This window comes from Tamandua tetradactyla, chromosome 1 (assembly GCF_023851605.1).
Source record: "Tamandua tetradactyla isolate mTamTet1 chromosome 1, mTamTet1.pri, whole genome shotgun sequence".
Lineage (NCBI taxonomy): Eukaryota > Metazoa > Chordata > Mammalia > Pilosa > Myrmecophagidae > Tamandua > Tamandua tetradactyla.
Window position 1 is genome coordinate 55,658,466 of NC_135327.1, and position 25,132 is coordinate 55,683,597.

At 38.9% G+C, this 25,132-nt stretch overlaps 1 protein-coding gene and 1 long non-coding RNA gene across 3 annotated transcripts in view; one reads left to right on the plus strand and one right to left on the minus strand.

The window, feature by feature from the left end:
- The window catches only part of CDS2 (CDP-diacylglycerol synthase 2), a 110,009-nt gene extending 91,312 nt beyond the window's left edge, over positions 1-18,697 (minus strand). The window contains exon 1 of one of the 2 annotated variants that reach the window (XM_077116199.1): positions 18,439-18,697. In XM_077116199.1, coding sequence (XP_076972314.1) covers positions 18,439-18,495 — 57 coding nt within the window. In that variant the 5' untranslated portion in view covers positions 18,496-18,697. Of the gene's footprint in view, positions 1-17,720; positions 18,221-18,438 lie in introns of those variants that run through there. The other variant, XM_077116191.1, reaches the window with a different exon arrangement.
- LOC143646837 (uncharacterized) lies at positions 157-13,310 on the plus strand. Its single transcript, XR_013157662.1, has 3 exons — positions 157-296; positions 8,083-8,218; positions 12,458-13,310. It is a non-coding gene; the product is annotated as an uncharacterized LOC143646837 (long non-coding RNA).
- Positions 18,698-25,132: the final 6,435 nt, after the last annotated feature.

Below are 25,132 nucleotides of genomic sequence, written 5' to 3' on the forward strand. Positions count from 1 at the left end.
GACATGTACGAACCTTGACGACATTATGCTGAGTGTAGAAGTCAGACACAAAAGGACAAATATTGTATGTTCTCACTAATATGAATTATACTATGTAAACTCATGGACATAGAATCTAGAACACAGGTAACCAGGAGATAGAATGAGGCTAGAGAATGGGAAGCAGACGCTTAATGTGTACAGAATTTTTAATTAGGTTGAATTTAAATGTTTGGAAATGGACAGAGGTGATGGCAGCATATTATGATGAGTAAAATTAACAGCAGTGAATTATGTATGTGATTGTGGTTGAAAGGGTAAGTTTAGAGAGTATATGTCACTAGAAGGAAAGCTAGAGGATAAAACATGGGACTGTTTAACAAATTGAACCCTGTGGTGGACCATCACTGTGATTAATAGTACAAACAGTAAAAGGTTCTTTCATGAATTAGAACAAATGTACAACACTATTACAAGGAGTTAATAGTAGAGTGGTATATAGGGAAAAAATCCACCTACTGCAACCTATGGATTATAGTTAACAGTAATATTTTAATATTCTTTCATCAACAGTAACAAATGTACCACACCAATGCTTTATGTCAACAAGATATGGGGTTAAGAGGCATGGGTGTTTTGGGGTTTGTTTTTGTTTTGGGTTTTGTTTCTGTTTTTTGTTGATGTTGTGTTGTTGTTTGGAGTAATGAAAATGATCTAAAGTTGACTGTGGTAATGAATGCACAACTATATGACGATACTGTGAGCCAAAGTGATATTTTGGATTGACTGTAGTGTGTGAATGCATCTCAATAAACCTGGGGGAAAAAAACACACTTAAATCCTGTCACCTTCTGAGATACCTTCTTCCATAAAATGATTACTGGCCACTATGAGATATGTATGTAAGCAGGATAAATATATGTAAACAGATGTCTACTTGACAACTCAAAATTTTCTCTGTCAGGATTTTGTAGCCCACCACACCTCCTGGCTTTTTTACTAGACTCCTACCCTGATACTTCTCTCTCCTATCACCCACCTCCAACCAAATGCAAGTATTTCCCCAGGGTCAGTTGTCAGCCCTTCCTTCTTAAAGGCAAAAGCAAAAGCCCAGAATTCACCAGTGGCCTCGATAAAATCAAGAGCAGCCATTTCTATTCCTTCATCACACATTAAAAAACAAGACAAAACAACAACATGTGTTGCAACTACCTGCTTCTGTGTTTAATATCAGCCCAATCTCTCAAAACTCAAAACTTCCTGTTGAAGAGGGTAGACAGAACCTATGCCTTTGACTACATCATCCCACAGAAATTAATGTCCACAGGTACAGTAAGGAATAAAATCATGGCCTTAGAGGAAAATGACAGGGGATGGGATCATCTGTGGATGTGACATTTCAACAAATTTATGAAGGACAAATGGATGGAAGAGGTAAAAAAGATGAAATAGAGCAGAGAAAATGCAGCCAGAGCATCCTTTAGGAAGGCTCCAGGGGAGAAATAGGAGCCCTCTGAAACCCAGAGAAGTTCCAGACTGAGATCTGACATATGGGATGGTGAGTGATAGCAATAACTAGGGATAATAGAAACTGAAGGTCTGCACACTGAAACAGCCACATGACCTACATGCTCAACTCCCAGGCCTACCTACAGAGAGCCTGGCCATTCTCCTAGTGAAAACCTAGAAGATCTATCTTTAAACAAACCAAACAAAACAACTGGGTTAAATTAACGTCCCAGCATGAATAATGGGTCCTAGAATGGAACACTTCTCACTCTGAGATTTGAAGTGTTCTGCTCCCCACTCACTCAGCCTAAAGGAAAGTCTATCATGACAGACCTAAGCACACAGAGGTCACAGTCAAATTTCCCACTCATGAAGAGTGATGTCATCAACATGGCAATGTTAAGACATTCCCTAGAAAAATTTCCCCTCAGAATCGCCTAATAAAAGGACAGATCCCACTTGCTTAGAACTCTGGAGGAGAGAGAGAGGGGAAGGACTCCACAAATACTGAATCGAAGAAAAAGAAAAATAATCAGGCAGGAAGTTTTCTTCCTGGACTCTCCAGTCTGGACCCTCCCCCTCACTAAGTCTCACGTAGCTTGGAAATCGTACAGAGGCACCGCAGCCCGGGTCCCTCCTACCACAGATGCAAACTACTGAGCTAGCGAATTAGAAGTCTATGCGTATCCACAGCACAGGGACCCAAGTCTGCAGAGACCCAGAGTGAACACAAGCTACTGAGGAGTGTCGCATACAAGGGGCCCCTGAGGGGAGGGGGTGAGAAAGAGAGAGACCATGGCAGAACTGTTGGCAAGGGGTATACTAACCCATACACTCTATGTTCAACAGACCACCTAAATGCACAGACCTCCTAGGATTGACCCACCTTTCTGGATTGACCCATCTGAGTTCTGGGGACAGGATATGCTAACATAGGGAAGAAACCAGAGGCAGAAAAGCCTCACAGAAAAAAGAAAGTGGAGGGGGAGGGGAGGGACACAGGACTGAGCAGTTTTAAGACTGGACAGGTCCCAGAACTGCAAAGTGTTTAAATAAAAGGGGGTACTGAATGAGGGAGAGAATTTAAACAAATCATAGGCGCTAAGGAGAAAACTCTACACAAGAACAAACAGGACAGATCAAGACTCTTGGAGAACAAACAGAGAAGAGAAAACTTTCCCCTGGAGGTGAAACAATTATACAAAAAGCATAATCTTAAAAATTATATCACATATCCAGGGCTAAAAAACAATGAAGAGTTGAGAAAATCGTAACATCAGAAAACAGGTTAACCTAAACATGGAGAATAAGTTGGACCAAGCACCACAGAACCACCTGGACGCAAAACCAAATCAACAATAAAACCCTACACAAGAGACAGAAAGAAACGGGCATTCCAAATTAACTCGTCAAAATAATCAGAAGTGCAGACAGCAAAACTTACCAGCCATTCTAAGAAATAGGAAGGTATAGCTCAGTCAAGGGTATACTAAAACGTCAAAGAAGACAGAAAATTTGGAACCTTTCAAACAAATCTCCTAAATCAATTCAAGGAGATGAAGGAAACTATGGACATAGAACTAAAGGATATTATGAAGACTGTGTGAACATAAAGAATTTGAAAGCTTAAAAGAAACAGCAAGTATGGGGATGAAAGGCACAAATAATGGTGATTAGAAATACACTAGAAGCATACAACAGCAGGTTTAAACAGGGAGAAGAATGAGCAAACTAGAAGACGAGACAATCAAAATCATATATTCAGAGAAAACAGAAAAAACTGAGCGCTGTCTAAGAGATGTGAGTGACAGTATAAAGCCTACAAACACACACTTCATGGGTATCCCAGAAGAAGAGACAGTAAAGGGAGCCAAAAGAATATTTGAGGAAATAACAGCTGAAAATTTTACAACTCTTATGAAAGGCATAAATATACATGTCCAAGAAGCACAACGTACTCCAAACAGAATAAACCCTACTAGACCCACTGAGACACATAATTAGAATGTCAAATGCCTAAGAAAGAATTCTGAAAGTAGCAAGAGCAAAGCAAACGTCAAAAACACAGAACCTCCATGAGACTAAATGGTGATACCTCATCAGAAACCATGGAGGTGAAAAGGCAGTGGTATGATATATTTAAGACAATGAAAGAGAAAAACTGCCAACCAAAAATTCTTTATCCAACAAAACCGTCCTTCAAAAATGAGGGAGAGTTTAAAATGTTTACAGATAAAGAGAAATAGAGAATTTGCCACCAAAAGACCCGCCTACAAAAATTACTAAAGGGAGTTTTAGAATTTGAAAGAAGAAGTGTCTTGGAGTAGGATGAAGTGTCTTGGAGTAGCATGAAGTGTCTTGGAGTGTCTTGGAGTAACATGAAGAAGTGAAAATGTTCAGCAAAGGTAACTAGAAGGGTAAATGCAAAACCTAATAATACTGTATCCTCAATAAAAAACACTACTCTTTAATTCCTGTAAGAGTCAGAATACAATTGAACAAGAAAAGGGCATATTTCCTGATAATATAAAAAGGTAATGTGGGATAAAACACATAAAGAGGGGAAACAGGGATATAGAAGCAGAGAGTATTTATGCCTTTGAAGTTAAACTGGTATCTTTTCAAATTAGTAGCTTATAGATATAGATTATGTAATGCAAATCCCAAGGTAACCAAAAAGAAAGTACTGAAAAATATAAACAGAAACAAAAATGAAAAAGGGATCAGACAGATACAATACAAAAGGATCAAATACACAGAAAAGGAGGTTGCAATAAAGGAAAAGAGATAAAAAATTACATAAAAGCTAAAGGACAAAACGGTTCAAGTAAGTCCTGCCATTACAGTAATAACACTGAATGTTAATGGATTAAACTCCCCAAAAGACTCATATTGGTATAAAGGATAAAAAGCATGATCCAACTACATGTTATTTACAAAACACTCACCTAGGACCGGAGACATGAACAGATTGAAAGTGGAAGGATGATATTCCACGTAAGCAGTAACCAAAAAAGAACTAAGGTAGTTATACTAATATCGGACAAAATAAACTTTAGGTCAAAAGTTGTTTTACAAGAGACAAAGAAGGCCATTATATATTGATAAAAGGGTCAATCCACCAAGAAGAAATAATAATCATAAACACTGATACATCTAACAGTGCCCCTATGAGGCAAACACTGGCAAACTGAAGGGAGAAATAGAAACCTCCACAATAATTGTCAGAGACTTCAACAAACCACTCTCATTAACAGACAGAACATCTAGACGGAAGATCAAGAAGGAAATAGAGAACTTGAATAATATGATAAATGAACTAGACCTAACAGAAATATACAGAACACTGTATTGGGGTGCACATGGATAGTTCTCCAAAATAGGTCACATGTGGGATGTCAAAACAAGACTCAAATTTTAAAAGACTGAAAATTATACAAAGTATCTTCTTTGACCACAACAGAATGAAACAGGAAATTAGTAACAGGTAGAGAACTAGAAAATCTACAAACATGGAAGTTAAATAATACACTTTTAAACTATCAATGGTTCAAAAAAGAAACTGTAAGGAAAATCAGTAAATATCTTAAGATGAACAAAAACAAGAATACATTAAATTATCTGGGTAGCAGCAAAGGCAGGACTGAGAGGGAAATTTATACTCCTAAATGCGCACATTAAAAAATAACTAAAATCAAAGACCTAACTGTACAATCAGAGGAACTAGAAAAAGAACAGCAAATTAATCCCAAAGCAAGCAAAAGGAATAAAATAACAAAGATTAGACTAGAAATACATGAAATAACGAATTTTAAAAGTAGCATTAACAAAACCAAAAGTTGGTTCTTTGAAAAGATCAATGAAATTGACAAAGCCAGGTGCACAGGTAGTTCAGTGGTGGATTGCTTGCCTGCCATACGGGAAACTGGGGTTTGATTTCCAGTCCATGCACCAAAAAAAAGACAAGGCCTTAGCTAGGATAGAGGACACTACTATTGATGTCACCAAAATAAAAAGGCTTATGAGAGGATGCTATGAAAAACTGTATACCAACAAATTAGAAAATTTGGATGAAATGTTTCCTAGAAACACACAAACAACCTACAAGGACTCTAGAAGAAATAGAAGACCTCAACAGATCAATAACAAGAGATTGAATCAGTCATCAGAAAACTCCCAACAAAGAAAAAAGCCCAGGAACATATGGCTTCACAGGAGAATTCAACCATTCATTACAAGAAGAATTAATACCAATCCTGCTCAAACTCTTCCAAAAAGTTTGAGAGAAAAACTCCAAAAATTGAAGAGAACGGAACAATACCTAACTCATTCTGTGAAGCCAACATTACCCTAATTCCAAAGCCAGATAAAAATATCACAAAAAAAGAAGACTACAGACCAATTATTCTAATGAATATCAATGCAAAAATCCACAACAAAATTCTTGCAAATTGAATCCAACAGAACAATAAAAGAATCATACACCATGATCAAGTGGGTTTTATTCCAGGTATGCAAGGGTGGTTCAACACAAGAAAATCAATTAATGTAATACACCACATTAACAAAATGAAAGGGAAAAAAAAACACATGATTATCTCGAGCAACACAAAACTGGCATCTGAAAAAAGCCAGCATCCTTTCTTAATAAAAACACTATGAAAGGTAGGAATCAAAGAAAACTTCCTCAACATGATAAAAGGCATATATGAAAAACCTACAGTGGATATCACAGTCAATGGTGAGAGACTGAAAGTGTTTCCTCTAAGATCTGGAACAAGACAAGGACACGGACTTCCTCTACAGTTATTCCATACTGTGCTAGAAGTTCTAGCCAGAGAAGTTAGGTAAGAAAAAGAAATAAAAGGCATCCAAATAGTAAAGGAAAAGTAAACTTTCACTATTTGAAGAGAACATGATCCTATATATAGAAATTCCCAAAAAAAAATCTACAACAAAGCACTAGAGCTAAAAAAACAAGTTCAGCAAAGTGGCAGGGTATAAGATCAACATGCAAGAATTAGTAGTATTTCTACACACTAGTAATGAGAAATCTGAGGAAGAAATAAAAGGAAAATTCATTTATAATAGCAACTAAAAGAATCAGATATCAAAGAATAAATTTAACCAAGGATGTAAAAGGCTTATATATTACAAAACTTTGCTAAAAGAAGTCAAAGAGGATCTAAACAACTGTAAGGACAATCAAGCCATGCTCACGGATTGAGGAAGACTAAATATTGATAAAATGTCAATTCTACCTAAAATGATTTACACATTCAATACCATGTGCCTACATTACAGAAATGGAAATGCCAAATCATCAAAATTATGTGGAATGGTAAAGGGCTCCAAACAGCCTCAAAAGTCTTGAAAAATAATGAAGTTGAAGGGCTCACAGTTCCTGACTTCATAGTTTGTTATAAAGCTACAGTGGTCAAAACAGCATGGTATTGGCACAAAGACAGACATATACACCAACAGAATAAACTGAGAGTTAAAAATAAACCCTCACATCTATGGCCAATTGGTTTTTTATAAAGCTGCCAAGCTCACTCAATTGGGAAATAATCGTCTCTTCAATAAATTGTGCTGGTAACTGGATATCCATACACATACCATTTCATATTATATTTACAAATTAACTCAAAATGTATCAAATACCTAAATATAAGAGCCAGGACTATAACACTCCTAGAAGAAAATGTAGGGAAGTATCTTCAGGATCTTGTGCTGACCAATGGTTTCTCAAACTTTACTTTCTTAGTCCAAGCAACAAAAGAAAAAAAAAAGATAAATGAGACTCCCTCAAAATTAAAAACTTTTATGCCTCAAAGAGCTTATCAGAAAACTGAAAAGACAACCAGACAACCTATTCAAAAGGGAGAAAATATCTGAAAATCACATATCTAATAAGGGTTTAATATCCAGAACATATAAAGAAATTCTACAACTCAACAATAAAAAGACAACCCAATTTTAAAATGGGCAAAAATTTGAGTAGACATTTCTCAAATGAGGATATACAAATGGCATTCCCATATACATACCACCCCACATTATTAACTCTCTGCATTAGTGTATCATTGTTACAATTGATGAAAGAATATTATAAGTGTAGTATTAATTATAGTCCAATATACTACCCCATTATTAACATCTCACATAGTGTGGTATTTTTGTCATATAATTCATGAAAGAACATTTTTATAATTGTATTATTTTCTAAAGTCCATTGTTTACATTTTCTAAAGTCCATAATAGGGTTTATTATGTTGTATAGGCCTATGCTTGATCTTTTAATTTTTATTCTAGTAACATACATACATGATTTTTCTGTAAACCTGCAACTTCCCCAATTAAAAAAATATAAATTTTTTCATTCCCACTCAAGAGAGATGAGCCAAGATACTGCTGTCTTTCCCCCATCTAGTCCTTGTCTCAGAGGGAAAGTTTATTTTGATTATGCTGTCCCCCCTTCATCTTGTCCTCTTCCACAATTGTATTTGGAGGGGAGAAGGATGATAGATAACCTTTTAGTTCACAGCTGACAAGCCCAATGGGACTACTGGACATTTTTGCTCTGTGATGCAGGATGCAGTGATGACCAGACTGAAATTCATGCTGCCTCACTTGGAGAGGAAGTGAATGTGTTCTTAGAGTCCAAAGAGAAGAGAACTAGATTACACAAGTACACCCTGCAAACCCTCTTCACCTTAACATTTTTCAGGTAAAACATACTTTGATTTTTAATGTGCAGTCTTCATAGAATGTATATTTATATCTTAAAAATTCATCAACCTTTTTAACAAAACAATGTGTGGGGAAGTTTCCAATTATGTCCCAAGAAACAATGGAATATCAGAATCATTACACATTTTGAAAACTGTGTCAAATTCAAAACAGATGTATTATCTCCAAAGCTGGCATTTTGTGAGACATGTTGGCAAAATGCTCTTTTTGAAGATATGATGAGAAGTTTTTTTAAAAAACTGGCCTGACATATTATAGCAACATACGAAGGCAATTTTTGAATGTTAAAGTCCGAAAAGTAGCAATGCTTCATTCTGCAGTTGTTTTCATCCTACACCAGCATGCACAGGGAAGATTAAAGTTGTCCTGCCCAGGAAGCTCTATAACAGCACCAAAACAAATATGACTTGTTGAGTCTGACAATCTGCCTGAAATGGACCCCCATCATTAGGGTGACCACATAAGGTATCACTCAAACTGAGACATCTGAGAGCAAAACGGGTATCAACCTACTCCCCAACTGGTCCACACCATCATCTTCTACGTCCATTAACAATGAGTGTTCCAACCCTCCTCTTCCTCATGAATAATATAGTGAATTAGGGCAGCAGTTCTCAAACTTTTTCGTTCTGGTCCCCTTTACACTCAATAATTGTTTATGTGGGTTATATCTATTGACACTTACCATACTAGAAATTGAAATTGAGAAATTTCTAAAATACAAAAAGACAAGTACATCACATCTTATTGACTAATCATGCTGGGTACCTTTTCACATGTTTATTGAGAAGCTGAAGTGTCCATTTTTCTATTGAGCTATCTTTCTGTGTCTGTTTTGTGGGAATTCTTTATAGATTCTGGGTAAGTCTTGTGTCAGATATATTTTTTTGAAAATGTCTCCTACCGATGGCTTTTCACCTTAATAGTAGTTTCATAGATAGAAGTCATTAATATTACATATATAGTGACTTTTAAATCCACTATACCATTATCATGCTGTAAGCAAAAAAAGAATTCCTTTATTTATCCAGTATTCAAATTTACCCAATAATTTCCATTTTTTTCCTCTTTAAAGCAGTTTGATTGATTAGGATAAGGTCTAGGAATCATTAACATGCTTTAAGTCTATTAATTTATACGTCTCCCCATACATCAGTCCCTTCACCCTTCTCTCCCTACCAACCTCCTCACTTCCTTTCTTGTGACGGGGGGAGCATCTCCCTTTCTTGAATTTCCTGTAGATTCTAGTACTTAAAACTAGTCTTGATCAGGCTTGCATGATTTTTTTGAGAACCACCTTCTCAAAGATAATGTTGTATAAATCCATCAGGAGGTACATAATATCTAGTCGTCTCTGTAATGTTAGCAGCATTAAAGATTATTGCCTTTTTCTATTCAATGGTTGTTATAAAATATTAAAATTTTAATTCTATCCTTCCTTTTATAATTATTTCTATAAAGAGAACTTTCTCTAATCAACTATTTGGACATTCTAAGCTATTGTCTCTAGGAAAGGAACAACCTTATAAGATGGATACTATCACCAACCCTGTGATTCAGATGAGAAAACTGAGGCAAATAAGCAGAGAAGCTAGGCAATGAAGGAAGAAGTCCTATTCTCATGTCTATGCTTGCAACTATAGGATATGGTGCCTCTCCTAAACTCAAGAACATGAGTTAAGCTTTGGTTTGCTAAAGTTGCCAGAATGCAGTAAACCAGAAATGGATTGGCTTTTATAGGGGATTTTTTAAGTTACAAGTCACAATCCTAAGGCAGTGAAAATGTCCAAATTAAGGCACCAACAAGAGGATAATTTCTCAGAGTAAAGGCGGCATCTGGGTTCCTCTATCACATGGGAAGGCATGTAGTAAAGGTCTGCTGGTCCTTTGTTCCCAGACTGGTTTTCAGTGCTCCCAGCTCCTGGTTCCAGTGGCCTCTTCTCTGAGCTTCTGTCTGTCTCCAAGCACCTGAACTCTCTGCTCTCTGTGTGGGCTCTTTGTTCTCTTTCTCTCCATGAGCTCTTTTAAGGACTCCAGTAAACGATTAAGACCTACCTTGAATAAACGGGGTGACATTTCTAATCGAAAGATTCCACCCACAACTGGGTGGGTCACATCTCCCTGGGAAACAACCTAATCAAAAGATTTCAACCAAACAATAGTTCTGTCCCCACAATATTGGATTAGAAGAACATGTTTTTTCTGGAGTATATAACAGTTTCAAGCCAATACAAGTACTCAGCATTACTTTGGCAGAGGAGGAGTCACAAGGATACTCGCATGTGGTTACAGTAGCTACAAACTTACTACATGAAGGAAATACATTATTTGTATCTAAGCTTAAACAATGCATATCTCTTTTTGAGCCAGCAGTTCTAAACACAGAAACTTATTCAGGATATCATTAAATGACTAGTTCAATAAGTTGAGATACAGCCATACAATGAAATAATGCATAGTCATTTATAATGATGCAGGGCTAGAATGTTTAAAGGCCTAAAAAATGTTACATAGTCTTCAGTGAAAAAACAGCGGATTATAAAACAGTAGAACATGTAGTACAGGAATGTGTGCTTTATATAAAAGGAAAGGATACACACCAAACCATTAATGTGGTTATTTCTGAGTGGCAGGATTAGGGTGATTAGCTTCTTACCATATTCAGCCATGTGTAGCCATATGCAAAGAAAAGTTACATTCCGTTTGAAAAAACACAACTCTTTCTCTGAATGACAGGACCCTAGATGAATTTCATTCTCACTTGTACATATTTCTGTGATTTCTACTGTAAATATATGTTTGGATCACTTCCAGCTGGGGAAGGTCTGAAATGGATTTTTCAGTAAATAGGATTTAAAGGTAGAGATGAAGAAGAGGTGACAGAGAGAGCAAGCACCATGTCAAGGGCAGGAAACAGCAAGAGCCAAGAACCTTGACACAAAGATACCAAGCCGGAAGATGGTCCAACTAAGAGAGAAGGCTATAAAGGACCAAGTTTAAGAGCTCTGAAAATAAGAGGCCAGAATTTAAATCTTTTTTTTTCCTATAGTTCACAGGGTGGTTCTGGAACAAATGAGAGCTGTTAGAAGATATACTAGACAGACAGATTAGAAGGGGCTGAAACAAATCACAAATCATGAAGGGAAGAATCTCAATTAGAGGGGTTTACATGAAGTAGTAAAAATGGAAGACCATGTAAGAACAACCAGTAATGAATCCAGGTAACGTGGTTAGAATCTGTGACTTGGACTGGGTGAGGCAGCAAGAGGAGACAAAGGACTAGTTGATTTTAAGCTGGAATAAGTGAGAATTGTGCGAAATCTATTAGTAAAGGAAGCAAACAGAAGGAAGGTCAGCATAGAGAACGAGAAAAGCAGATTTGAGGCAAAGCAGTTTGTGCTTACTGAGGGACACACACATTGGGAATTCTGCAGACCACTGGAACCACAGGACTAGCAGGCCATGGACTGTGGAGACACGGCTCTAAAGTGTCACCCACTGAGTGGACCACAGTCAATGAGAGAAACCTTCTCAACATCAGACACCCAGGAGCAGTGTTGCCAATAAGTCCCAGACACTGAGAGCTCTTTGAAAACCTCAGTAAAATCTTCATAGAGAAGACCCAGGCTCACCCTGTGGTGACTCTAATATCAAGCAACTGTCACCAATGGACAGCAATCAAAATCTCATTATTGGAAGGACAGGTCCAGTCCTTCCACATCAACAGCAGGAAGACATGAGTGTGGCATGGGGGATATCTCTGGGAGGACAACTAGATAGGAGAGAGGGAAGCTTTCACAGTATATACCCTTAACTCTCTTCAAACTTTGAACCAGGTACTGCCTAGTCCAAATAATGTCATAAAGTTTTTCTTTAAAATGTCATTTAACTTAGTGGGCCACATGCCATTCCCACTGTTGGGATAAACAACACGAGAACAAAGATCAGTGATTGGCAAGGTGAGCTGGCTAACAGGAACCAGGTCTGTTTTCACAAATTGTGGTGTGAGGTAGAGAGGGCAACTCATATCATCCCAAACAAGTAGCCATCATGTGACAAAACTTGGAAGGCAAAGCACTCGATCCAATGCCAGGAACAAATTATCTGTCAACAAGATCCTGGCAAAATTAATCGTAAAGAGGCAGAGCCTCCCTGTCTCTTTTTCAAACCAGAGACAACACTGTGCATGAATGGCTGCACTTTCTCTCCCCTACAGCCTCGAGCAGTGGGTCACTTTGGAAGTAGACAACGAGTTGCAAGTAGAAGAGTTACAATTCGCCATCTCTGAGGAGCCCAGATATCTGATGAGCCTACTAGAATTTAACAAATTTAACATACATCACCTATGTGGAATACAGAAAAGATGGAAAAATACAAAAACCACATATTGATGCTCAAAATTCTCAATTTAAAGGGTGATTATTTGGGCTCTGAAATCAGCTACAAGATTCATCTTAAAAGAGTTTCTCAGATGTATTCAAAATTATATGATTTATTCAAATTAGTGGAGAAATAATATATTATTTGGAGCCAAAATTGGTATCATAAAATCCTGGACATTCTGCTCATGAGCATAGACATGCAGCATCTCTCAGAGCTGTGGAGTCTGTATACAGCAGACACTGGACTCAGTAACTGTTCTAAAGAGAAGGAATGCTGAATACTAACTGACCAAACATAGCCAGAACAAACCGTTCCAATACTAAGAATCAGCCTCACATGCTGCTCTGAGTGAGAAGCCATTGGGTCTCCACACACTGCACAGGGAGCTCCTCTGAAGGATTTCCAAGTAGCTGGTCGCTGAGACAAACTTCAAATGATATGAATCACCAAGCCACCAACAACCAGGAAAACTGAATGTTACCAATTTTCTTTACCAAAAAAATACTCACTTTTTTCTTACAGAATCTCCACATTTACAAACAAGAACTTACTTTTTTTCATATTTGACATCTTAAAAGACATTTTGTTGTTTTTCTAATTTTGTAGACACATAAGAAAATACGTGATATTTGGCCATTTTTTCTATCAAAATTAATCAATGCAGTAACTCTTAACATGTGTAAACTGATTCTGTACTCTTGAAGGCAGCATTGGGCAACAATGTGAGCAAAAAAAAAACAGGAATCAGAAGACTTTCACACTACTAACTAGTCTGCATCAGCTGTGTGACCCTGAGTAAGTAACAAATTCTGGGCCATGATATCCTTTTCTATGAAATAACCACTACGATCCCTTCTAGTTATAACATCCAATGAGATCAAATTAACATTTTGAAAAGATCAAATTCTTCTAATGAAATGTCATATAAATTTGTGCAAACAAAACATTTTAAGCAAAATTAGCTTCTTAAAAACACTACTTTAGGGTTTGTTCATATGAAACTTAACCCCACAAAGGATAGGTCAAGTCTACTTAAAATTTAGGCCTAAGAGTCACCCCCAAGAGAGCCTCTTTTGTTGCTCAGATGTGGCCTCTCTCTCCAGCCAACATGACGAGAAGTCTCACCACCCTCCCCCTCTGCGTGGGGCATGACTCCCAGGGGTGTGGATCTTCCTGGCAACGTGGGACAGAGATCCTGGAATGAGCTGAGACTCAGCATCAAGGGACTGAGAAAAACCCTAGAATAAGCTGAGAATTAACATCAAGGGACTGAGAGAACCTTCTCGACCAAAGGGGGAAGAGTGAAATGAGACTGTCAATGGCTGAGAGATTCCAAATAGAGTTGAGAGGTTATCCTGGAGGTTATTCTTATGCATTAAGTAGATATCACCTTGTTGTTCAAGACGTAGCAGAGCGGCTGGAGGGAACTGCCTGAAAATGTACAGCTGTGTTCCAGTAGCCATGTTTCTTGATGATGATTGAACAATGATATAGCTTTCACAATGAGACTCTATGAATGTGAAAACCTTCTGTCTGATGCTCCTTTTAGCTACTATATCAACAGAAGAGTAGAACATATGGAATAAAAATAAATAATAGGGGGAACAAATGTTAAAATAAATTTAGTTTGAAATGCTAGTGGTAATGGAAAGCGAGGGGTAAGGGGTATGGTATGTATAATCTTTTTTTTTCTGTTATCGTTTTATTTCTTTTTCTGTTGTCTTTTTATTTCTTTTTCTAAATTGATGCAAATTTCTAAGAAATGATGAATATGAAACTACGTCATGATATTAAGAATTACTGATTGTGTATGTAGAATGGAATATCTTAATATTTTGTTAATTTTTTTATTAATAAAAAAAGTTTTAAAAAAAAGATACCATATAACCTCTTATGAGGCAATTAAAAATAAAATAAAATAAAAAACTACTTTAAATAGTCATAAATTAGGAAAAAGTTTTGAAAATAACATTTTATGGTTTTATCACAAATAGACGTAAAATAATGGGTTATATGAGAGATCAATCTTTCACCTCTTCTCCCTCCTTATATTTGGGAACCATAATTAAGGTTTATTGCTTTTTCAATTCCCAAGTTATTTCTCAAGGTAAAAACACATTTTGATACAAAAATTATATGGCATTTCTCTCAAATCTGAAGTAGTTACAGCTCTTAAAATAAAATATTATTTTAGCAGTTTATTCTCAAAATCTATCAGAAAACCATTTTTAATTTTTCACCAGTGTCCTAAAACATAGAGTGATGCCCAGTGCTCCTTCTAAAATTAAAGCTTGACTGTGATTCTTATTGAAAAATTCAGCAAGAAGATTAACTGAAGAAATAGGTCACAAAAGGTCATACACTTTCTACAAAGCTTTTCTTAAAAGGTAATGAATATACATTTTTAAAAGGTAATGAATATGAACAGGTATTCTAAACACTTATAACTTGAAGACTTAATCACCTTCCAAGAGTGAAAGGTGGATATTAAAGATTTTTTCCTATAAAATATATTTTAACCAGTAACAACATAGCTAGCATTTGAGTTATTACCATGTGTCAATCCTGGCCTTAAGTGCATAACATGCAAACTCACTTAGTTCACACAGATCCACTATGAAGCAGATGCTATTTTATCCTACCCCCACTTTAAGGATGGACAAACTGAGATTTAAACAAGTTAAGTGATAAGTGATTTGCTCAAAGTTACATAGCTAGTAAGAGGCCGAATCCAGGCTCGAGATGGATCTGGCTGACTCTTAAGCCCCAGTTAGCTATTACCTTCAGTTAAAATTTAAAATTCCCCTTTCTAAATGGATGGAACTATTTCTGGTTTCATTTATCTAAAAAAGAAAGCATGAAACAAATAAAGTTCTAATTTAACTAGCACTGCAGTATCTAAGGAAAGAAGAAAACCTCAGAACCTTCACTATAACCTCCAAAATAAAGTCTCCAAAATTGCCCACCCAATCATAAGTTTTAAGACTGCAATCTTTTTTTTTTTTTTTTTAACATGGGCAGGCACCGGGAATCGTAGACTGCAATGTTTCATCCTTTTCTTTCCTAAGTACCTTTAGAAAAACATGATTGAGTGGGAAGAGAATCATTCCCAAAGTTTCAATTCCAAGTTCCTTAGTTTGGCAACTATACTGTACTTTGGAATTTTAAAATTATAAGCACTGTTCCCAGAAGAGACCATTTCCTTTCTTAGTAACCGGCTTTGAAACTTCTATTCTAGGATGCTAAATATAATAAAATACCTCTGACTTAAAACAAACACTTTCTCCAAATTATTTTGAAATTAATGAGTGCTTAATTACAAGACATTCTTGCCACAGTAATTAAGCAATTGTAACAATTTAAGGACTCTCTCAAATGCGTTCCAGTTCTTTTAAAGAACTGACCTGAAATTGTTCTCTGAATTCTTCTGCTATGATGTAAGTGAACTCCCATTCCACAATGCATTTCCCTAAAAAGACATCTTTTGTTTTATTACTTCTAATTGCTTTGGGTTCTACCATAAGGATATCAGCAAAGCCAGAATCATAGAAGCAGATTTTTCCCAAATTGTGAAACAGAATTAAATAGGATTTTTTAAAATTCTAATACATTTATACATCAAACGCAAATAATGCATTTTTAGGGTTCTTAAAATGTGTCATTATTAAAAACCCCACACAAGGTAACTTAGAAATGCTGAGTGATGGAGGGTTGACTGCCTTGCTTGAGGTTAATACTGTATCAGGCTTTTAATAGAATGCAGTAGAGGTTATGTTTCAGGGAACAACATCCAACCAGCGGACCTCACAACCAGAGGCGTCCTACCACTGTACAAGTGGTTTAAGTGCCAACCATAACTATCAAGACACCTTGAGCTGGACAGTTCCTCATGCCCTTCCTATCTACCTAAAACTTGGGATGATAAAGTATTTAAGAATCAACTAACACTTTATCTCTGGCAGACAGATCTAAGAAAGCCGGAACCGGCAGGCAGAAGAGAGTGCAGAAACTTTGTTTCACCTCCTATCCTAGGAGTTTTCACAATAAGTATATATATGTAGTTATTATAAATAGGTCTTTTTTGGGGGTGCGGGGGTGCATGGTCCGGGAATCAAATTCCGGTCTTCTGCATGCAAGGTGAGCATTCTACCGCTGAACCACCCGTGCACCCTATTATGGTTGGCTTTTGAAAATATAACGTAGCAGCTCTTTTATCTCTCTCTTCTCAAATCCTCTAGGCCCACGGTCTCATTAACATCAATTACAGTCTGTCACCCAGAAACTTAAACAGGCTACATGCCCTCCAGGCATCTGAATACTCACCAGTTAGACGGATGACTAGAGTCCCTTAAGGTGAGGCAGGATATTTAATCTGAAAATTAACGACTTCAAAGTACCTTGTCTCTGCAAGTGACTCCTAAATCTGCATCCCCAGCCCTAAATTCTCTCCATAGTACATTCTAAAAACCAATATGGGAAGCTCTCCTGGGATTATCCACCATCAACAATTACAAAGTGGTTTAAAACCTTGTTATCTTTCACCAAAATAAGCCCCTGACGGTGCCCACAAACTCTTCCTTATTCTTGTCAACAAGAGTCCTCCTAGTTTAACCACTGTTGGCATCCTGTCACCAAATCCTGTGCTCTCTTCCTTCCTGATGTCTAACGCCCCTTTCCTCCCGTAATCAAAAACTAAAGATTACATGTGTGCAGAGGGCCAGAGGTACGGCAACAAGGACTGATAGGAACAACTGTTCCTCAGTTTCAGCCAATTGATAACAGGTGGGAAAGTGCCTGCAGAACTTCCAATTATCCAAAATAGACAAGAAGTTCAGGTTATTGGGCGAAATCTTCTGATTATTAAAGCAACATGTGAACCAAAAACAAAAAACTGGCAAGCCCTGAGTTTAAACAGCCTCTTTCATTCTGTCCATTCTACACATCATTGCCAATTTAAGTTTTCAAATAACGCTGTCCCTGACCACTATTAACTGGAAGAGCACAAATACTAACACCAAGTCCCAACCATTACGCGGCTATTCAATGTTCTCCATAACACAACCACAGTCCACCTTTCTCAACTCCCCGACACAAACCTTACACTGCTGCTGAAGGCTCTCCTTCCGCGCCCCTCGTCCCCCGACCAGCCGTGTTCCCACCAAGATGGCCTCCTGTTTACCCTCCTCCTCCTCTACCCCAAGGCCCACGCCTGAAGCGGGAAACGAAACCATCCTTTCGGAGAATACCCTCCAACACCTGCTGACTAACGAGGGATTTTCACTACGTGACTCGAGAAACCTTCCTGCTCAGAGCCAACCGAGTTCAGTTCCAAGATTTAAATCTCCTAGAAGGCAAATCCTAAGGCATGCCTTGATCGCCCCTACGCCCCAAACAATAAAAATAATAAAATTTCAAAGGAGCAGAGAACCTAAGTCGCGCTCAGAGGAGCCGCATCCTAGAGCAGGCTTTGCGGGGTCTGAAGGTCTTCACGCCCACAAAGGCCTCTACGAGGTGGGGGAAAGGAGGGGGACCCCAGGCCGCCGTGAGGAGCAGACGGCCGAGAGCAACCCTCCCCGCGCTCCTGCTTGTGTCCGGGGATACCACGCCCCACCCCCTACAGACCCCAGAGCCGGGCCAGGGGGTCTGATCGCCCCGATCCGCTGATTCCAATGAGCGCCCCGCGGGGGCCGCGCACCACAGGCCCCTCGAAGCTGCCCAGGCCCCGGTGCCGCCGTCGGTCGCGACAAAGGGTCTGCAAGCCAGACGACCTCCCGCTCCTCCCGGCCGCGCCCCCACCCCCGCCACCGCCCCTACCTTGTCCTCGGGCGGTAAGTCCGGTTCTCTGGCGGCCCTCTGCCTCAGCTCCGTCATGCTGGACCCCGGCGCAACGCAACCGCGGGCGAGCAGCGCAGCCTCCCGGGCGGCACCTCAGCGCGAGCGCGCGCGGGCCTCGCCTCGTCCCTCCCTAGCGGTCCGCAGCTCCACAGCGACTCACAGGCCCCACCGCTACCCAGCCACGGACCCCCGAGCTCGCCCCGCCCAGCGCCGCCACCCTGTCACCCCGGCAGAGCGCGGTCGGCCTTCCCCCGCCCCGGCCGGCCCACCCCTCCTCCGGGCACGCGCACCACCGCCATCACCGCCGGGGAGATCCACCAATGGCGCGAACCCGCCAGGAAAGCTCGGCGGCGGGGACGGGGCGGGACTTAGTGGCGGGGAGAGGCGTGCATTGGACAGAAGCGTGAGGGGGCGGGGAAAGGCGTGTGTGTCCGAGGGAGACTAGCCAATGGGAACTCTGACCTGACTGGGCTAGCGGACTCTGGCTCTCTGGCCCCTGGCGATAACGGGTTATGAAGGGCAAGAGGAAATGGCCAGGAGGTTCCAGCCTGAAAGTGCTTTTCCTCGGCTTGCTGTCTTCCGTGGCCGGGGCTCTTTCCTCAAACACAGTGGGTGCTTAGTAGGCCGGGGTGGAGGGGCCAGGTGAGCCGACCTGTGTAAGAAGAGGGAGGCACGTGATAAGGCAGAGACACCCAAACTTCACGCTGCGTTGCTTTGCCAAGCCGTTGCTAGGAATAATTGAGCACTAATTATGTGCTAGGTACCGAGGATTTTACCTGGTTTATCTCATAATAATCGGCATAGTGCTTGAAAGGGGTACTATTTTCGTTTTTACAGATAAGCTCTTCCGCGGGGTATGAAATTTCTTGTTGTGTACGGTGTACTTCTTTTGACAGGAATACTGCCAACTTTGTTCACTGCTGAATCCCCTATGTGCCTGACACGTTCTGACTTGTCAACAAGTGCCAGACTTGTTGAATGGATTTTAAATTTTCCTAAAGGAAAACGATGTAGGCAAAGTCCATCGACTAGAAAATACCTGGCCAGAGCCAGAACACACTCTTTAACCATACTACTGTACTGCTTCCTTGAATTCACTGTTACTACACCCGTGCTGCCCCAACGTTGCTTTCAGCACTTCCTCTTCACTGCCTTGTCAGTAATCTCAAACAAAACAAATAGAAAATGGGATTCCTGCCCCTTAACCATATTGTAATCAACAAAGAGGAAGCTTGCACACGTACAATGCTGCAACTTCACATTAATAATTTTGGCTTGAACTGTGTGCTCTTGGGAAAGTAGTGAAAATTTCCAGATGGACATTATATTTTTCTGATTCCTACAGCAAAACAGTCCCATGTTGCTCTATCAGTGCTCTGAAGTGTTAAGTAAAATAAGTTTGGAGGAGCACTGAACTCAAGATGTGTCTTTCTATTTAACTCCTTGCACATATACTTATTTTTTTGGAGAAACAAGCCACTCCGTTCAGGCTATTATGTTGCTTTGTTTTGTCTTTCATTAATTATTTATAAAAGGAAATATACTCAACAACAGCAAGAAAAAAACAACCCAATTTTAAAAATAGACAAAAGACACAGACGCTTTTCCAAAGAGGAAATACAAGTGGCTCAAAAGTATATGAAAAGATGCTCAACTTCACTATTAGGGAAATGTGAATCAAAACCACAATGAGATACCATCTCAAACGTACTAGAACGCCATTATCAAAAAAGCAAAACTACAAGTGCTGGAGAAGATGTGAAGAAATAGGTAAACTTATTTATTGTTAGTGGGAATGTAGAATGGTGCAGCTGCTCTGGAAGGCAGGTTGGCAGTTCCTCAGGAAACTATGTATAGAATTGCCATGTGATGAAGCAATCCTATTACTAGGTACATACTCAGAAGAATTGAAAGCAGGGACACGAACAGACGTTTGCACACAAATGTTTATGGGGACATTATTCACGATTGCCAATAGATGGAAACAGCACAACAGATAAGTGGATAAACTGTGGTATATACATACGATGGAATATTACGCAGCTGAAAGACAGAATAAAGTCATGATGCACGTGACAACGTGGATGAAACTTGAGGACATTATGTCGAAAGAAATAAGTCAGAAACAAAAAGGACAAATAGTGTATGGTCTCACTAATATGAACCAACTATAATGAGCAAACTCTGAGAGAGTTAGGAACATGGGTTATCAGGAGATAGAAAGAGGGTAGAGTTTGAGCATTTTGGTGCTTAAGGAGTGCAGAATGTTTAACAAGATTGATTGTAAAGATTCAGAAATGGATAGCACAATACTGTGTGATGCTACACAATACTGTAACTATAATGAACAAAGCTGAGTGTGCATATGATTAAAAGAGGAAGGCAAGGGGTATATATGACCCGGAAGGGAAGACAGAGGATGAAAATTAGGACTGTATAACATAGCAAACCCTAGAGTGGGCAATCATGGTATTTAAAGGTATAAATATAAGAAAGTTTTTATATGAGTGAGAATAAATGTATGTCACCATTGCAAGGTGTTAAAAATAGGATAGGATGGCATAGGAAAAAAATACAATTAATGCAAACTAGGATCTATGGTTAACAGTAACACTATAATATTCTTTCATTAATTGTAACAAAGGCAATATACCAAAGCTAAATGTCAATAAGAGGGGGATATGAGGGAGGAGTATGGTATATTTTTTCTCTTCTTTCTTTGCAGAAGAAATGGAAATGTTCTCATATAGATTGTGGTGGTGAATGCAGAACTATGTAATTATACCAGGAGCCATTGATTGTACATGTAGGATGAATTGTATGGTGTGGAAATAAAACTGCTTAAAAAACTAAATAGAAAGGGCAGGCAATGCTGGCTCAGTGGCAGAGTTCTCACCTGCCATGCTGGAGACCCGGGTTCAATTCCCGGAGCATGCCCATGCAAAAAAAAAAAAAACTAAACAGAGAGATACAAGTGCTGGAGAAGAGGTGGAGAGAGAAATATACCTATTAACTGTTGTTAGAGAAGTAGAATGGAACACTCCCCTGGAGGGCAATATGGAAGAACCACAGGAGACTAAGAAAAGGCTTGCCATATGATCCTGAAATCCAGTTATGAGGTAAATACTTCAAAGAACTGAAAGCAGGTACACAAACAGACATTTGCACACTAGTGTTTATGGTGACATTATTCACGATTGCCAGTGGATGGAGGTGTTCCAAGAGTATGGTGATTGATGAGCAGAAGGGCAATGTGTGGTGTATACATACAATGGAATATTGTACGGCTGCAGAAAGGAATGAAGTTGTGAAGATGCAATGAGGTGAATGAACCCTAAGGATATTATGATGAGAAAATAAGCCAGAAACAAAAGTACGAACATGGTATGGTCTCACTAATATAAACTAACTATAATGAGCAAACTCTGATAATTAAATTTGAGAGCACAAATTATACAGAGATAGAAAGTGGACAGAGATTGGGCAATTGATAATTAAGGAGTGCAGAATGTTCAGTAAGGCTCATTGTAAAGGTTCCTAGATGGTAAGCTCTTACAGCAGTCACATTTAGTGCTGAGTTTTAGCTGTTAACTCTAAATTCTGAGATGCTGTGCTCTTTATGTGCAACCTGGTAGCTCCCTGAAACTTTGGGTATTTTTATGACACTTGGGACTTAAGAGTTCTGCGGCTCTGAAAATCGCATCACTCCATATTGCAACTGTTAAAGAAGCTAAAAAGGAGATCAGACTTCAGTTAGATATGAATGAAGCTGTACGGTTAGGACTAAGATAAATCAGAATACAGCGTAAAGGAGGCTATGTTTATATTTTAAAACTTCAAATTCTGTGTGAAACCAAAGGAAGAAATATTTATTTTGTCCAAAATTTAAATTTTCTGTAGCACACTGTGCCAGTTTGAAAATATTGTGTACCCCAGAAAAGTCATGTTCTTTAATCCTCATTCAAAATTGCTGGGTGGGATCTTTTTTATTGTTTCCATGGAGATGTGACCCACCCAATTGTGGGTAGTAACTTTTGATTAGATGGTTTCTATGGAAATGTGTCTCCAGCCATTCAAGGTGGGGTTGCTTAGGGAGCCCTTTAAGAGGGAACCATCTTGGAAAAAGCTTTTGAACCAACAGAGTTCACACAGCCAGAGATCTTTGGAGATGCAGAAGGAAAACGCCCCTGGGGAAGTTTTATGAAATGAAGAGAGAAAGCTAGTAGATGTCGCCATGTGCCTTTCCAGCTGAGAGAGAAGCCGCCAAACATCATCGACCTTCTTGAGCCAAGGTTTCTTTCCCTGGTTGCCTTAGTTTGAACATTTTTATCCTTGCCTTAATTTGGACATTTTCACAGCCTTAGAACTGTAAAGTTGCAACTTAATAAATTCCCTTTTTAAAAGCTTTTCTGTTTCTGGTATATTACATTCCAACAGCTTAACAAACTAAAACATACACTATCTGATGTAACCTGTCCCATCAGTTTATTTAAGCAACATAAAATTATATGCAATCTAGAATAGTGAATGAAATCTTGTTATTCTATAGAGGTTAATGCAATGCCTTGCTACATTCCAGAGTATTTTGGATATAAAATTAGATAGAAAAACAAAAAAAAACATTTGCAAAGGCCCCTTGAGGAACTGAGGAAAAATGTGAAACCATTAAACTTCCCCACCAGGGGAATTCCTGATATTCTCTCAAGCATTAGAGACTTTCGATTTAATAAGCTAAGCCCTCAATCTTGAGGCTGGCCCTTATGAAATGTATTTCTATAATGGTGAAGCTAAGCCTACTTATAATTATGACTAAGATTCAACCCCCAGAGAACCTCTTTTGTTACTCCAATACGGCTACTCTCTCTCAGCCAACTCTCTCCCCCTACGTGGAACATAACTTCCAGGGGTGTAAGTCTCCTTGGCAACGTGGACATGACTTCCAGTGATGAGCCTGGCCCTGTATCATGGGATTGACAATGTCTTCTTGATCAAAAGAGGGAAGAGAAATGAAACAAAATAAAGTTGCAATGGCTAAGAGATTTCAAATAGAGTCAAGAATTCATTCTGGAGGTTACTTTTATGCAAGCTTCAGCCAAATATTGTAAATTGCCATAGTATGCCAAGCTCCAACCAAGAGTATTCCTGAAAACCCTAAAGAATACCCTGGGCACTGAGACTATGGAAAATTTTTACCTACTAAGTTTATTTTTTCAGAAGCTTAAGACTGCCAGATGGCCCCTATGGCAGATAAGCCCTGAAACCCAGAGGTACCAGTCTCTCCAAGAACATCAACCAGTTACATTCCCCTCTCCCATAATATTGACACCCCTTTTCAGCACAAAGAAGTTGGAATGGTCATTGCCAAGATATCCCTGAAGATTGAGAGAATGGTCAAATGAGAGGAAGGAGTTTGGGCCGGTCTGAATCTGTGGTGGACCCCAGAAAAGCCATGCCCCTTGATCCTCATTCAGTATTGCTGGGTGGGATCATTTTGATTGTTTCTATGAAGATGTGACCCACCCAATTGTGGGTGGTAACTTTTGATTAGATGATATCCATGGAGGTGTGTCTCCATCCACTGAAGGTGGAGTTCCTTGCTGGAATCCTTTAAAGAGGAAACATTTTGGAGAGAGGCCCGTTTGGTAGAGCCACGTGAAAGCCAGCAGACGCCGCCATGTTCGCCATGTACCCTTCCAGCTGAGAGAGAAATGTTGAACATCATCGGCCTTCTTGAACCAAGGTATCTTTCCCAGGAGGCCTTAAATTGGACATTTCTATAGACTTGTTTTGATTGGGACATTTTCTCGACCTTATATCCCTTTTTCCCATTTTCCCATTTTCTCAGCCTTATATCCCATTTTCCCCTGGTTAAAAGCCATTCCATTTCCGGTATATTGCATTCCAGCAGCTAGCAAACTAGAACAGAGGTGTAACTGAGAAATTAGGATTTAACAAATAATGACTACTGACTCATTACATAGATATTTCTTCTTAGTTCTTGTGTATTAGAATAGCCAGAGGAAATACCTGAAATAGTTGAACTGCAATCCAGTAGCCTTGATCTTTGATAATGATTGTGTAACTATATAGCCTTCATCTTGTGACTGTGTGATTGTAAAAAAAAACCTTGTGACTGACACCCCCTTTATCCAGGGTAGATGAGTAATAAAATAAAGATATGCATGAAAAATAATAATAATAATAGGCTGGTACTATGGGGACAAAAAGCCCTATGTAAACTATAAACAATAGTTAATAGTACTACTTTAATAATCTTTCATCAATTGTACAAATGTAATTATTGTTAAAAAAAATGGAATTATAGAAAAAAATGCTATCATCGATTGTAACAAATTTTCCTAAGCAATGCAACTGCTGGTGATGGGGAGGTATATGGGAATCCTGTATTTTATGCATGATTTTTTTTGTAAATCCAAAACTTCTCTAATAAAAAGATTTTTTAAAAAAGGGAAATATACTGGTAGTGACTTTTAAACTCTTTTAATCTGTTGAGAATTGTGTGACCACCTTTTTGGGCAGTGGTTGACTCCTGATCTAAAGACGAGAAACCTCTTGGGTATATTAAGCAAGATTTATTATCTAAAGGACATCAGTACAGAAAAATGAGCAAGGCCATCCTCCAAGACCAGTGATGGTGGTAGTATCCAGTTCC